The sequence below is a fragment of the Magnolia sinica genome, chromosome 17 (genome assembly GCF_029962835.1).
Source record: "Magnolia sinica isolate HGM2019 chromosome 17, MsV1, whole genome shotgun sequence".
NCBI classification, from domain to species: Eukaryota; Viridiplantae; Streptophyta; class Magnoliopsida; order Magnoliales; family Magnoliaceae; genus Magnolia; species Magnolia sinica.
Genome location: NC_080589.1, coordinates 17,163,048 through 17,177,279, shown reverse-complemented (window position 1 = coordinate 17,177,279; position 14,232 = coordinate 17,163,048). Strand labels below are relative to the sequence as shown.

The window sequence follows — 14,232 nt, the reverse complement described above, 5'->3', positions numbered from 1 at the left end:
AAATTAACAGTACGGTGGGCCTTAGGAGGATTTTAATGGTGGATATCCAATCATTATTGTTTTCCTGTGGTGTGGTCCACTTGAGATTTATATCTCTCTCATATTTGGGATCAAGCCCTAAAATGATATGTAAAAATGGATGAACGGAATGGATGAAACACATACATCATGATGGGGCCCACAGAGCACCGACCATCAGCCACCGGGCTGGTGGCTGGGGGAGTAGCCAATACGTTTCCCAAGTGGATGGCCTGACCTGGAATCTGGCCGGTGCACTCAGGTGGGCCACAGGAGTGCAATGTATGTCTTTCTCTAGTATGCATTGTATATTCATGCCGTTCATCCATTTTTCCAGCTTATTTTAGGACATGGTCTTAGAAATGAAGTATAAGCAAATTTCAGTGGACCACACCGCAGGAAACGGCGGTTGTCAACCGTTGAAAACCTTTTGTGGGCTACAAAAGTTTTAGATCAAGCTGATATTTATTTATTTTTCTTTCATATAGGTCTGCAAGAATTTATCAATAGTCTAGTCAATAAAACATTATGGTGGACCCTAAGAAGTTGCTTTATTTTTGGGACGATGCCCTAAAAAAATCTGGAAAAACCGATGGAAGGTGTGGATATACAATAGATGCATCGAGATGGGCCCTACAGTCAGTGTCGCACCCAGATCGGTGATTCCAGCCAAGTCGCGCTCCACCGTCCACAAGAGGAGGGTGGATTGCCTGTGACCCGGGGCTGTGTGGGATCCACAGATGTCTGTGACAAATCCACTCTGTCCATCTGTTTTGAAAGACTACGATAAGACAGGATTCTAACAATCAGCTAGATCCAAAACTTATATGAGCCACACCAACAAAACAGTGGGAACAGCAACGTCCACCGTTGAAACCTTCATGGAGATGACCATGATGTTTCTATGCTATCCAAACCGTTCATGGAATTATTACCACAAAGATAAAATGTAGGAACAAATATCATCCTAATTCAAAACTTCTATCACTACCACAGATTCAATCCCCACTATTTCGTGTGGTATGGCCCACATGAGTTTGGATCTGCCTGGTTTTTAGAATCCTGTCTTATTGTGGTCTTTCAAAAGAGATGGACAGAGTGGATTTGTCACGGACATCTCTGTGGGCCCCACTCAGCTCCGGGCACAGGGGTCACAGGGAATAGCAGTGGGCCGGGCTTGGGCCTACAAAATCAAAATTTTGTATAGGCGGGGACATTTCAAAACCGGGCCAAGACTAACCCCAGGCCCGGCCCGTTGACAGCCCGAGAGGAACGGATTTGGTGCGGCCTGGTCTCACCCAAGATGGTGTGGCCCTTACTTTGGATCCCACCTTGATGTATGTATTGTGTATCCACGCCGTCCATCCGTTTTTCCATATCATTTTAGGGCAAAAAACAAAAAAATGAAGCAGATCCAACTCCCAGGTGGACCATACCGTAGGAAACAATGATGATCGACTATTAAAACCTTATTTGGGCCACACAAGTTTTGGATCACGCTGATATTAGTTTTTCTCCCTTCATCCAGGTTTGGGAGACCTTATCAACAGGTTGGATAGCTATAAAAATTACGGAAACATTACGGTGGGCCCTAGGAAGATTTTAACGGTAGAAGAGTGTTCAACCACCACTGTTGCTTATAGTATGGTCCACCTGAGATTTGGATCTGTTTCATTTTTGGGCTATCTCTTAAAATGAAATAGCAAAACGGATGGACCACATTGATACACGATCCGCTCCCCCCATTGATGCACTACTCTAGTGGCACACGTATCTGCCAGGTTGGCTCGTGTGAGCACGTGTAGTAGCCTGTTTGGACTGAATAAAACCACCGTTTGAAATTCAAAAGTTTGAAACGGTTGGTGGGCCAACAAGAGAAGTGATAGCTAGCTTTCCGGTGAAATTTTTTAATGAAGCATTTAGTATAGTGGGTAGATGCAATAATACATAAACATTCTAATCATTTCAGGGTAATATTCAAAAATTTCAGGTGGGATTAATGCTAAATCTGATTTGACCAACCAACGGTGGGATCCACCCAATAAACAATCTGGATTGAGGTGGGCCAGGGAGATGCACCAATACAACTAGAGCCATGAAAATTTTCATGTGAGTTTTATTAAGGTTAACTGATTAAGTGCACCGACCTCCCCTCGGTTACATGATAATGGCACATGACTCCCTCACTTTTGGATTATTATAAATACCCCCTCTGTTTTATGGATTCACTGTAGAATCCCCTATTTCATGCATGATAACAAATGTGTGGGCTCATTATAGTGCATTAATGTCATCCAAACTATTCCACATTGTCAAAAAATAGGACACCCTAAAGTTCATGTTGATCCTACCATAAGTGGGCCATGGCATGTATATGGAGGTTTTGGGTGGTTGGATTAGTCTCATTTTTGGGCATCCAATTTTTATAGTAGAGCAACCTTGTTGGACAAGTTGGATGCCTTCTTTCCTTAATGGGGGTGTTTTGTCATTTGACAAAGATTTTTGTGACGTCCAAGTTTTGAAATGGATGTTTCACATAAGGTATCATTCACCACTAATACTATTACGAATTGCCTGATATCACGCTTTTTTCGACTGATACAGGTAGGGGTGTACATCAAGTCGAACCGAGTCGAGCTGGCTTCAGTTCGACTCAGCTCGAACAGTGGTTGACCTCAGCTCGAACTCAGCTCGGCCCTCGACCCTAACTGGCCAACTCGGCTCGGTTTAGTCAACAGCTCGGGTCAGCTTGAGTCGAGTTCGCCATTGAGGCATTTCCATAAACACCTGAACTGTAACTTTAAAATCCCACTGTTTTACAAACAAGAGCAATGGTTTTACAAGTATTTTCTCAAACACCTTCTAAGTAACATAAAAATTAACAAAAAGTTAAAAAAAAAGGTATTTATTTCATGTAAATACTTTCCTTGCCACCGTGCCACGGACAAACCTTCCTTGCCACCTTACCACCAGCCACATTTTGTTGAGGCATTTTACAAACGGTTGGTGAGCAACATCAATGGCAAAGTAACCATGTCACCGAACTAGTTGGATTCAAGCTGGATTCGATCCAAGTCGAGTCGAGCTAGGGCTTGCTTGAACTCAGCTTGAACTCATTTTCAAGCTCAAAAAATCAGCTCGACTCGGCTCGAACTCAGCTTCGAACCAAGTCAAATTGAGCTTTTTCGAGTCGAGTCGAGTCAAGCGAGCTAACCGAGCAAGCTCGGTTCATGTACACCCCTAGATACAGGCCAATATGCCTGGATCTTTTGTGGCTGATATGTCCACGTGTATGGACTTGGATTGAGTACTACCCTCGTCTATCCCAAGCTTGAAATAGGTTGGAGCTTTGAGGGGCTCACCATGATGTATGGCTTTACCCACATGGTCCATCCATTTTTAGAAGTGAGTCACATAGAAGCATAGTGAGCCGTCGAGCATCAATTGACTAAGTCGTATATATAGATCCTGATCAAGCCTTTGTTTCTCGAGATCATGGTCACCTTTATAGATCGTTATCGGTGACTAGGACCTTCGTGATTGAGGCATGAAGGCATACCCATAGCATAGTCAGTTGTTTCTACTTCTAGGCCTATATACAAGGGCATAAATAGATCCACCCATTAAAGTAAGGGTAGATGCATATAAATTTTTTTTTGTTAGCTTGTTAGTACACCCTACTGTCAGTTGACACTTCACTGTTAGCCACCCCCACTACGGAACGATACCAAGCCCTTAGTGTTGAAACGAGGTAACTTTCACTCACTCTACTACTTGAGCTATGGATCAGGGTGTGGATGCATATAAATAGATACATTAACTTCATTGGCTTCTTTTTATTTGTTTAAGCATCACCCACGCCATCCGGCCTTCTTGTACCTGCACTAGGTTTACTAGGTATCTCCCTCTATGAAGATCCATATCTTATTGAGTGGGATCCTGATCCATATCCAAAGCTTGAGTGGACCACACGGTTGGGATTAAACTCCTCTAAACTTCATGGGAGTCGTAAAAGTTTTGGATCAAGCTAATATTTGTGTTTTCCCTTCATACATGTCCACGTGACCTTATGAACAGTTGCATGGAAAATAAACATTTTGGTGGGCCTTAAAAAGGTTTCAATGGTGGACATTATTTTCCCCATTTCTTCCTGTGATGTGGTCCACTTTAGCATTGGATCTCTTCATTTTGGGGCTCATATCTTAAACTGACATTAAAAATAAAAAATAAAAAATGAATGGATGGCATGGATAAACCCATACATCACGGTAGGCCCCTCGGAGCCATGCCTGTTACGAGCTTAAAAAAATACTATGAACCTTTAAAACCTTGGTAACATCTTTGAGAGAGGAACTTATGTACAATAATCCAAAACAGAAGGTAGGTAAATATAATTATAACAAAAATGAGGCGGGTATCAGCAACTAACCCATTTCATCATCTCCGGTTGAATAGAAAGGGTCCATCTAAGGCGGGAACATCCAACGGTCGGTACGACACCGACTGATTTGGCCACCTGTGCCATTTAATATTCATATCTTGTCGGTTCAAAACAATGATTAACAATTTAACGGTCTGTGTACGTTGCTAAAATCGATTTGACATGAGATTACGACAGTTACAAAGAGTAGAGCTGATCACCTACACATACCTGCATGATAATTCGTCATGGTGTCCCATCTTTTCCGCCAAGATACCACTCGTGTAGGACATCTGAGCCGCAAAATGGTAAGTACTATCAAGAAGATCATCCTTCCTGGAAATCAGGATAATTTTCTCATCAGGTGAGTCACGCCTCTACGTTAAGTCTCACAATCGTTTGTCCATTTATTCCTTCAGCGTGGCCCATCTGATGAACGAAATGGCCTGATTTTTGCGTCAGAAGATCTTCATGGTGAGGATTAATGTCTGCACGGTATGGATTTCACATACAAGTTTCATGTTGGTGAGACAGATAAGAGACACAAGTACACATGCAAGCACGTGTAGAGAATATATGATTGTTTAGCTGTTAACAAGTTGGAAGCTGATTGGCTGGTGTACCACACACCACCGACCTGGATGGTGTGGGTACGTGTCGGGCGAGGACGATCTCTGACGCACGGTTCAAAGGAGATCAAAGTTACATGGGCCTCAAAATAATGTAATTATTATATCCACACCGTTCATCCATTTGGAGAGATCACTTTAGCGCATGAGCCCAAAATCGAGTCGTATGAAAAGCTCCAGTGGACCACACCGTACCACACTGTAAGTATTAGTGGAACAATGATTCTCACCATTAAAACATTCTTAGAATTGACTATAATGTTTATTTTCCATCCAATCTCTTCATAAGGTCACACAAACATAAATGAATAGGAAAAACAAATATCATATTGATCCAAAACTTCTGTCATCTCAGAAGGGTTTCAATGGTAGACGTTCAATCCCCACCGCTTTTTACAGTGTGGTCAACTATATATTTGGATCTGTCTTATGTTTCGGCTCAAGTCTTACATCGAGCTTGCCAAATGGACGGACGGTTTGGATATAACAAATACCTCATGATGGGATCCACAGAACTTGGTGACGTCAAGACATCAGCCAGGTCGGTGATGTGTGGTACACCAGCCAATTCGCTTCCAAGTTTACAAGTTCCCGTTTGTTCCCCCAACTTCCCATGGTTGTTTTATCTACGAAAAAAGCCCTTTAATGCTCTGGTGGAATGTGATGAATGATACCCATGCACTCAGACATTGAACACGTGGCCATTTGTAACTCAAACTAAGCCGTCCAAATAGTGGGCAATGCAATAGATGGTTGTAAATCAACAACTATGCTGAAATGATGCCTTTTCAATTAGTTGATATATAATGGACGGCCAACATGAAGAATAATCAATGGTCAGAATTCAACAGAGATAACAATCACCCCAATTAATATTATTTTAGTTTTATTGTAGATGAATAGTTGGGTCCCTGGCTTAGATGGTCCATTTAACAAATGCAAGTGCAGGTGTATCATCCATCACACTGTGCTAGAGTATCAAATACCTCCTCTTCATTTATTTATTTGTACCTACTCTTTTAGGAGAATATCATTAAAATATCTTTGAAAATTTGAAGCGGCCTCTAATATGTATGGATGACCAAAAACTACCAGTCCCAATCTACACAAATGATGGAAATTAAATGTCGTGTCCTTGAAGATGGGACACAACTCCAGCTTACCTACCAGAAGAAAGTAAAAGATGGGCCCCACCAGGGAAGAAGGTTCAAAGTCTACACATCTTGGTAATCAACGGTCGGCTGTGTTTGGTGAGAAATTAGCGTAGAGGTTAAAAAAGTAACTAGAGCATTGGTGAGATGGCTTTGACCGTTGGTATGAAAGTCTGTGGAGGAAGGGCTGTTAATGAGCTGGGCATAACTTGGCCTGGGTCTGGATTTTGAAGTGTTGGGGTGGGCCCATCTTGAATTGTGATTTTGATCCATGTGTCAATCCGAACCTGACTTTGGGTTGGGCTTCGGCTTTAACTACATTTGAACCCAGGTATGGATTAGGTTGGGCTTAGACCGCAACCTGACTCTAAGTTAGGGTTGGGCGTAGATTGAAGCGCTAGGTAACTCAATCTAACTTGCAGATAGCCTTGCATATAGTATATAACCTCATGAGTTATGACTAACATACATGATATAAATATAAAATCATGACTTATATAAAATAAATAAATTAATGGTTAGTACCGTTGGTGTTGTTTTTGGAGTGTACTTTCATTTCTTTTTATATTGTTAGTGAGTTTTTATTTATTTATTTAATTTAATTTGTTTACAAGTGTGATTATAGACCTTATCTTTTCAAATTTATTGGTAGCGTGAATATTACTTTAATAATAATATTTGATTGTTAGATGTTTGATTTTTTGTACTAGTTGCATGTGTTAACCCTATCCATCTAGCCCAACCCAACTTGACCCAACTCAAATTTAGTTAGGGTTAAGCATTCCATTGCCATGCATGGGTTGGGCGATTGGCTTGGGTTGACTCTCAACCCAAAGCACCCTGCCCAAGTTGTACCCATAGACCTGCCCCTTCAAAGGGAATTGACAAAAGTGCAATCCTCATCACCAACCCATGGGCCATTGATGGAATTTCAATCAAAGGGAAACTGCATGGCCATTGTGGGAGTGGATAAGGTGTCACCCTTGATGTGGTGCCATATCATTAGTGAGCAAATGCTCTCAAGGAAGGGCCCACCAACTTTTATAGGTTGAGCATGTACTCAACCCCTCTCTAACACACACCTGGGCACTAATGAAATGGCGCCACATCAAGAGTGACACCTTGTTTGATGCTATCTGGGCAATGCCTAATCTGAAAGGCAAGCTCCAGAGTTTATTTTTAGAGGGATGTTGGATGAAGTAAGGCACACTTCATTATTATTAGCATCGGACTATAACAAGACCCGTGTTTATCATCCGTCCATGGCAAAGTAGTTGAGGGGAATCATATCACAATTCCATATAAGATAGGGCAATAATGGAAAGATGCCCCCATTTGCTTCTACTCTTGAGAGGAAGCATATCCAAGAAGGACCCACTTTGCAAAGCATCACATCCATCTAATAGTGCAAATGGGCTAGGTCCAGTTTTTAAATGGGGTCATAACCAAACTCAAGAAAAAGTAGTTAATCGCATATATGCAATTCATTGTTTTAGGGTATTGCAATATTTTGCCATCTTCCCCTAAAATATGATTACCCAATCCACTAGCTAGAGCTGGACATGAGTCAAGCTAGCCCGTTTGGCTTGCTTGACTCAGCTCGATCGAACGTTGGGTTCAAATTAGGTCGAGCCATTGTTTTAAGCTCAAAAATTATTTGAGCCGAGCTCGAGTTGACCCTAGATTGATTCGGCTCAGTTTGGAGTTTAGATAAGTTCAACTCGGTTGAACTTCGATTCAGCTTGGCTCGTTCCCCCTCATTCCTACTTATCGAGTCTCGACAACTAGCCCTTCTCGACTAGATGAGTCGCCCCCGCCCCCTCACATCCGACATCTCATCTGTCGCCTCTGGTCCTGCTCTCAACTCTCTCTTACTCTCACCCGTCCACCTCTGGCCCTTCGCTCTCGAGTTTGGAATCTCTCTCTCTCTCTCTCTCTCTCTCTCTCTCTCCTGTCCACCTCTACTCCCTTGATTGGTTGTTCGCCTTTGCATAGACTTGGCTGCAACTGTTGGTTACCTTTTCTGAGCAAAACATGGTAACCCCTGGTTTGCTGCCATCTGGTCACTTTAGTAAATTTGTGAATTGATTAGTATATTTGTGAATTTTTGAATTTGTAAATTTGTGAATTGATCTCGCTCATCTGCCTTTGCACAGAGTCAACTCCCACTGTCTAGTCCGGCACTGTCCAGTCACCTTTTTCAAGCAAAACATGGTAACCCTTAGTCCGCCACTTTCCGGTCACGTTAGTAAATTGATTAGTATATTTGTAAATTTATGAATTGATTAGTATATTTGTGAACTGATTAATATATTAGTAAATTTGTGAATTGATTAGTATATTTGTGAATTTGTAAAGTAGGCTTGAAAGCTCGAGCTCAAAGTAGGCTCTGAGAGCTAAGCTGGCCTACCCGACTCGAGGACCAAGCCAGGCCCAACGCAAATCCTACTCATGTGATAAAAGGGTATGATTTAGGTCCAACAGTGCCCAGACCTGACCCGACCCGACCCATTAAATTATTGGGTCACCTATTTTTGACTTGGACCTGACCCAAACCTCAACTTTAATGGTTCGACCTAGGTCCAAAATTCTTACCCAATTCTCAGGTAGGTCAGGTCGAGGCCCCTTCAATGCAACCCTTTAAATTATTGGGTCAGCTACTTCGATGCCAAACCTAAACTTTAATGGGTTGGACCTGTGTCCAAAATTCTGACCCGATTATTAGATAGGTTGGGTCGAGGGGGCCTCGACCCAACTCGACCACAAGGTCCATCACAATAAGGATGGCAGAATCATAGAGTTAAAGGGCAGTGAATCACGTGCGGACCTCACCCAAGATGGTGACAGAATCGTAGAGTTAAAAGAGGGGAGTGAATTACGTGCGGACCTCAGCCAAGATGGTGGGTCCCACCTTGATGTATGTATACTATTTCCACGCCGTCCATCCATTTTGCCATATTATTTTAGGGCATGAGCCCAAAAATGAAACAAATCCAAATCTCAAGTGGACCATCTGGTAGGAAACAGTGGTGATTGACCATTAAATACTTCCTGTGGGACACAGAATTTGTGGATCAAGCTGAAATTTGTTTTCTTCCCTTCAAGATTTTATGATCTTATCAAGAGGTTGGATGGCAAATAAATATTATCCAAACATTACAGTGGGCCCTAGGAAGGTTTTAATGGTAAGGGCATTCAATCACCACCGTTTCCTACAGTATGGTCCACCTGAGATAAGGGTTCTATTTCCTTTTTGGGCTCATGCCATAAAATGGAAATCAGATTTCGTACTGAGTTACTCAAAACGCTTTTATCGTACCGAGTAAACTCAGTTGGGCCCACTGTTAATGTATGTGGTTTATCCGCACTGTCCATCCATTTTTACTGATAATTTTAAGGGTTGATACCAAAATTGAAGTGAATCCAAAGCTCAAGTGGACCATTACACAGGAAACAGTGTGGAATAATGATTTCCACCGTTGAAATCTTCCTAGGGTCCAAATTAATTTTTATTTGTTATCCAAACTGTTCATAAGATCACAAAGACATGGATGAAGAGAAACCACAAACATCAGCTTGATCCAAAACTTCTGTCCTCCAAAAAATTTTCAATGGTAGATGTTCAATCAAACTGTTTCCTGTAGTGTGGTCCACTTGAGATTTTAATTTGCTTCATTTTTGGGATCTAGTCCTAAAATTATCTGTTAATATGGATTAACGAGTGGATAATATAAATAAATAACAGTGGACCCCACACAGTTTACTCAGTACGCTAAGGGTACTGAGTTACTGAGTACGCAATCCGCTTCCCATAAAATGACCTGGCAAAAACGGATATAGAATACAGACATCAAGGTGGGCCCACGGTAAGGGCTGCACCCTCTTGGGCGAGGCACTACTGAGAAAAAGAAATTTCACTAATGCTGTCCAACACCCAATCATTTCCTGGTAACAGCATTAAGCCCAATTGTAAAAGATGAATGACATTGGGTCCTAGATCGGGTTGGTTGGCAAGGGTGAAGAAGTACAACGTCACACATTTCCAAAGAATCCACTGAAGAATCCTCCATCTCCAGTGAAGCCAATCAGATCAATGGTTTGGAAATTATTTTTAAAAAAAAACATATTTAGCCAAGGACTTGAAATTTCCTCAATTACATAGGCTGCATGATCCATTTCCCCAAGCACATGCGTGGGCACGCACGCACAGCTTACAAGAATAGCCCCTGAGTGTGACCTGTGAATCTGGACCAGCTGGACCCTCAACAAGTCCTATCAGGACACCATCTGGTGGGCCATCACGAACCCCATCAGGACCAACGTGCATGTAACAACAACAGTCAACATAGAGCAATGTAGAGACAGGCTTCTATTACATCTGTATAACTGGGCCGTTTATACTTTTGAGGCAATTTACAACAGAGTGATTACAATGACAAGAACAGATACACCAGCTGCAACAACAGCAACAAACAACAAACAAACAAACGACACAGACTACAGATTCTCAATCACCCATTTCGATCACATCACCATCTTCATAAGAATGTGGAATTTAGAAGAAAAAAGGAAAAAGAAAAAGAATAGATAATCCTGCTGTAAAAGGTTGAGAATGAGGGAAAGGTCATGCCCTTAAATAATAGTACATGAGCAGCCCTTCTTCAGCATCTCATCCGGGTCCTTATCTGCACTCATTAAGAAAAAAGAAAAACAAAAAAGAGGGCTATGTCAATAGAAAAATTAGAATGTGACTCTACAGGATCACTGTGAGTGCCTCAAAAGAATTAGAGAAAACTTCAATATTCTGGCAGTGTGATGGATGATACATACGTACTTGCAAATTACTTATACATAGCATAAGTGGCATAAAATGAATTCAAATTAAACTGTCCAAATTATGGGCCCTAGTTCAGATGCATCGAGAACAAAAATGACACACATCTGAGTATCTGACAATCAAATGTGGACATCTATTGGATGGTTAAAAATGAAAAATATCCAACAATCCTATTTCGACAAGTGTCCACGAATCAGAGGACAGGATTGTCCAACCAATTTGATTTTGGAGCTACGGCTTAGTGACACTAATTTCCACAATTTACTAGGACCATTTCTGACTGCCTTCATATCAAGCATCATACACAACTGGGGTATCAAATAAATTCCCCAAAGAACAAGTACAGTTCCGCTCTGTTCTAGGCAGAGTTGTGTGTGGGACATGGATTAAGTACTACGCCCGCTGGGGCTCTGAGGGGCCCATAGTGATTTGTGGGTTTATCAACACCATCCGTCCATTTTTTCCATATCATTTTAGGCTATATGATGTAGGACAGCCTAATCCAACCTTAAATGAGCATGGTATTTGAAAAGGGTAGATTTATGCAATATTTAAAAACAAATAAAATATCAGCCTTATACATCATAAACATAAGAAAGAAATAAGGTTAACTTAGCATTGATTATGGTCATCCATCACAAACACGAAGTATTAAATCTTAAAATCCGAATTTAGTTAGATCTGGCGAAAGATAGAACTTTCGTCTTGCAAGAGGTCCATCTAACGATCCAAGTAGATTTTCTAATCCAGAGAATAAGAATTTTCTGAATTGGGAAATCTAGAAAATGCAGAAAAAAGAATTGGTGGTTCTTCAAATTTAGGCTTTGGATAATGGGTTTTGAAGAATGTGAAATTAGGTTAATGTGGGGATGAAAATCTTTGAGATCTAATGATTTAGATAAAAAAATAAACAAGATCGGCTTCTAGATCTAAAGATTTTACGAGAAAAGGAAGAGAATGGGGTTAAAGAAAAGAGTACCTTGAGAAAAAAAAGAAGGAGAAAGAAGTAGAGGATGAGAAATCACTTCCCTGGGCTTCACGCTCTCTTCCAATCACTGGAAGTCGAAGACGAAATCGTCAGAAGCAAAAAGCTCTATTTTTCTTTCATAAACATAATATAGCATGTTTTAGGTTTAGGGCAACCCTTATAAATTCGTAATTACATGAAATTACCAAAATAACCCTACTAAAAAAGTTTCAACAAAAAAAAAGAAGAAGAAGAAGAAATTCGCACAAAAATTGTGCGCAAATTGTCTCAAAACTTAAATAAATCAAATTTTCATAAACTAAATTCAAATTAAAAATGCTCGATCGGCCCCGATGATAGCGCCATGAAGGTGGCGTAATAAAGGTGGGCCGTGACGATCCAACGGTACAAATGTCTCCTTTAAGCAACTTACACATGTCACGAACACATGTGTAAGGTCTTCAACCTCTAGAGACCCGACCTGTACCCGTATTCTAACCACATTGACACCGGTAACGATGCCTCCTGCGTTGATATACTTTGAATGACTTGGTGTCCACATCAGCTCCCCTCAGCTGAGAAGATCTCGACTCTAGTGAGATAAAACTCTTGTGCTTTTCTAACAAATATGGATCTAATCTTTGTAACTCTGCTTCCATCTACCATGTATAGTTGGATGATGGTCTGTTCTTCCACTTCACCAAGTACCTTTGAAATCCACGGTCTCGAGTGGAAACAATTTGTTCATCCACAATAACTTCAATTTCTTCTCCTCTCAGGTATAGTAGGCATAGGTAGTGTGGGTTAGGAAGAAAATTTAGAAATTAGCCAATGGTTTGGAACAAAATTAGGGTCTAAGGGATAGCTTGAACAAGGCATTAGATCCTCTACATTGAATGTTGAACTAATCCCCATATGAGGTGGAAGATCCATCACATACGCATTGGACCCAATATTTTTCAAAATCTTAAATGGTCCAGCACTGCATTCTTGTAACTTTTTAACGGTACCTTGTAGGAACCATTCTGGCCTTATCCTAACCATTACATAATCATCCTCGTTAAATTCTTGATTTCTACAATGTAAGTCAGCTGAAAATTTGTATTGTTCATTACTAGCATTTATCCGCCTCCTAATCTCTGCATGCAACTCATGAATGTAATGGGAAAATGCATCGGCTGACTCTGAGGTCCTCTGGGTGACTGACATAGGTAACAAATCTATGAGTAGTCTAGGTTTGTAACCACTAACAAACTCGAACAGACTCATACCCGTAGACTTATTAACTGAACTGTTATATGCGAACTCGGTGACGGGCAGGACTAAGTCCCAAGTTTTAATGCGTTCACTCACCAAACATCGTAGTAGATTTCCGAGACTTCAATTCACAACCTCAGTTTGGCCATTAGTTTGAGGATGGTAGGCAAAGGAGAACTGGAGTCGTACCCATCGTATGCCATAATGTCTTCCAAAAATAACTAGTAAACCGGACATCCCTGTCAGACACTGGTCTTAGGCAAACCATGTAATCGAACTACCCCATCAAAGAAAAGCTTGGCTATGTTGGACGCATCTGAGGTTTTAGAACAAGGGAGAGTGGGCCATTTTTTAGAAACGGTCCGCAACCACAAAAATGGAATCATGCTTTTTAATTGTCTTGAGAAGTCCAAACACGAAATCCATACTAATGTCTTGCCACAGTGCATGTGGTACTGGCAATGGCGTGTACAATCCAGTATTCTGCTTTTTCTGTTTTGCCAGTTGACATATTCGACATTGCCCTAAAATTTTGGCTACGTCTCGCTTGAGACTTGGCCAATAAAATCGATCCTCAACTAGGGCGATGGTCTTATCTCGACCAAAATGGCCAGCAATACCTCCAACATGAAGCTCCCAAACAAAGAAATCTCGGAGGGAAGTGCGGGGAATACAAAGTCGATCTCCTTTAAAAAGGAAACCATCTTTCAGCACAAACTCACTCGAACTATACTGGGCACCTAAGAGTGATATATATGTTCCCCCAAAATCTGGACACATGGGATACTCGTCTTTTAATTGCTCAAACCCAACAATTTATACACTCAAGGAGTTGAGCAATGTCAATCTCCTACTAAGAGCATCGGCTGGTTTGTTCTCAATCCCGGCTTCATGTTTTAGGACAAATGAATATTCCTGAAGAAACGTTGCTCACTTGGCATGCCTTGGGTTGA

At 41.2% G+C, this 14,232-nt stretch overlaps 1 protein-coding gene across 2 annotated transcripts in view; it reads right to left on the bottom strand.

Moving 5' to 3' along the window:
- Positions 1-10,564: 10,564 nt before the first annotated feature.
- Positions 10,565-14,232, bottom strand: part of LOC131231039 (membrane-anchored ubiquitin-fold protein 3-like) — a 47,407-nt gene continuing 43,739 nt past the window's right edge. For both annotated transcript variants that reach the window (XM_058227122.1, XM_058227121.1), the window contains exon 5: positions 10,565-10,903. In XM_058227122.1, the coding sequence (XP_058083105.1) occupies positions 10,851-10,903 (53 nt within the window). In that variant the 3' untranslated portion in view covers positions 10,565-10,850. The remainder of the gene's footprint in view (positions 10,904-14,232) is intronic.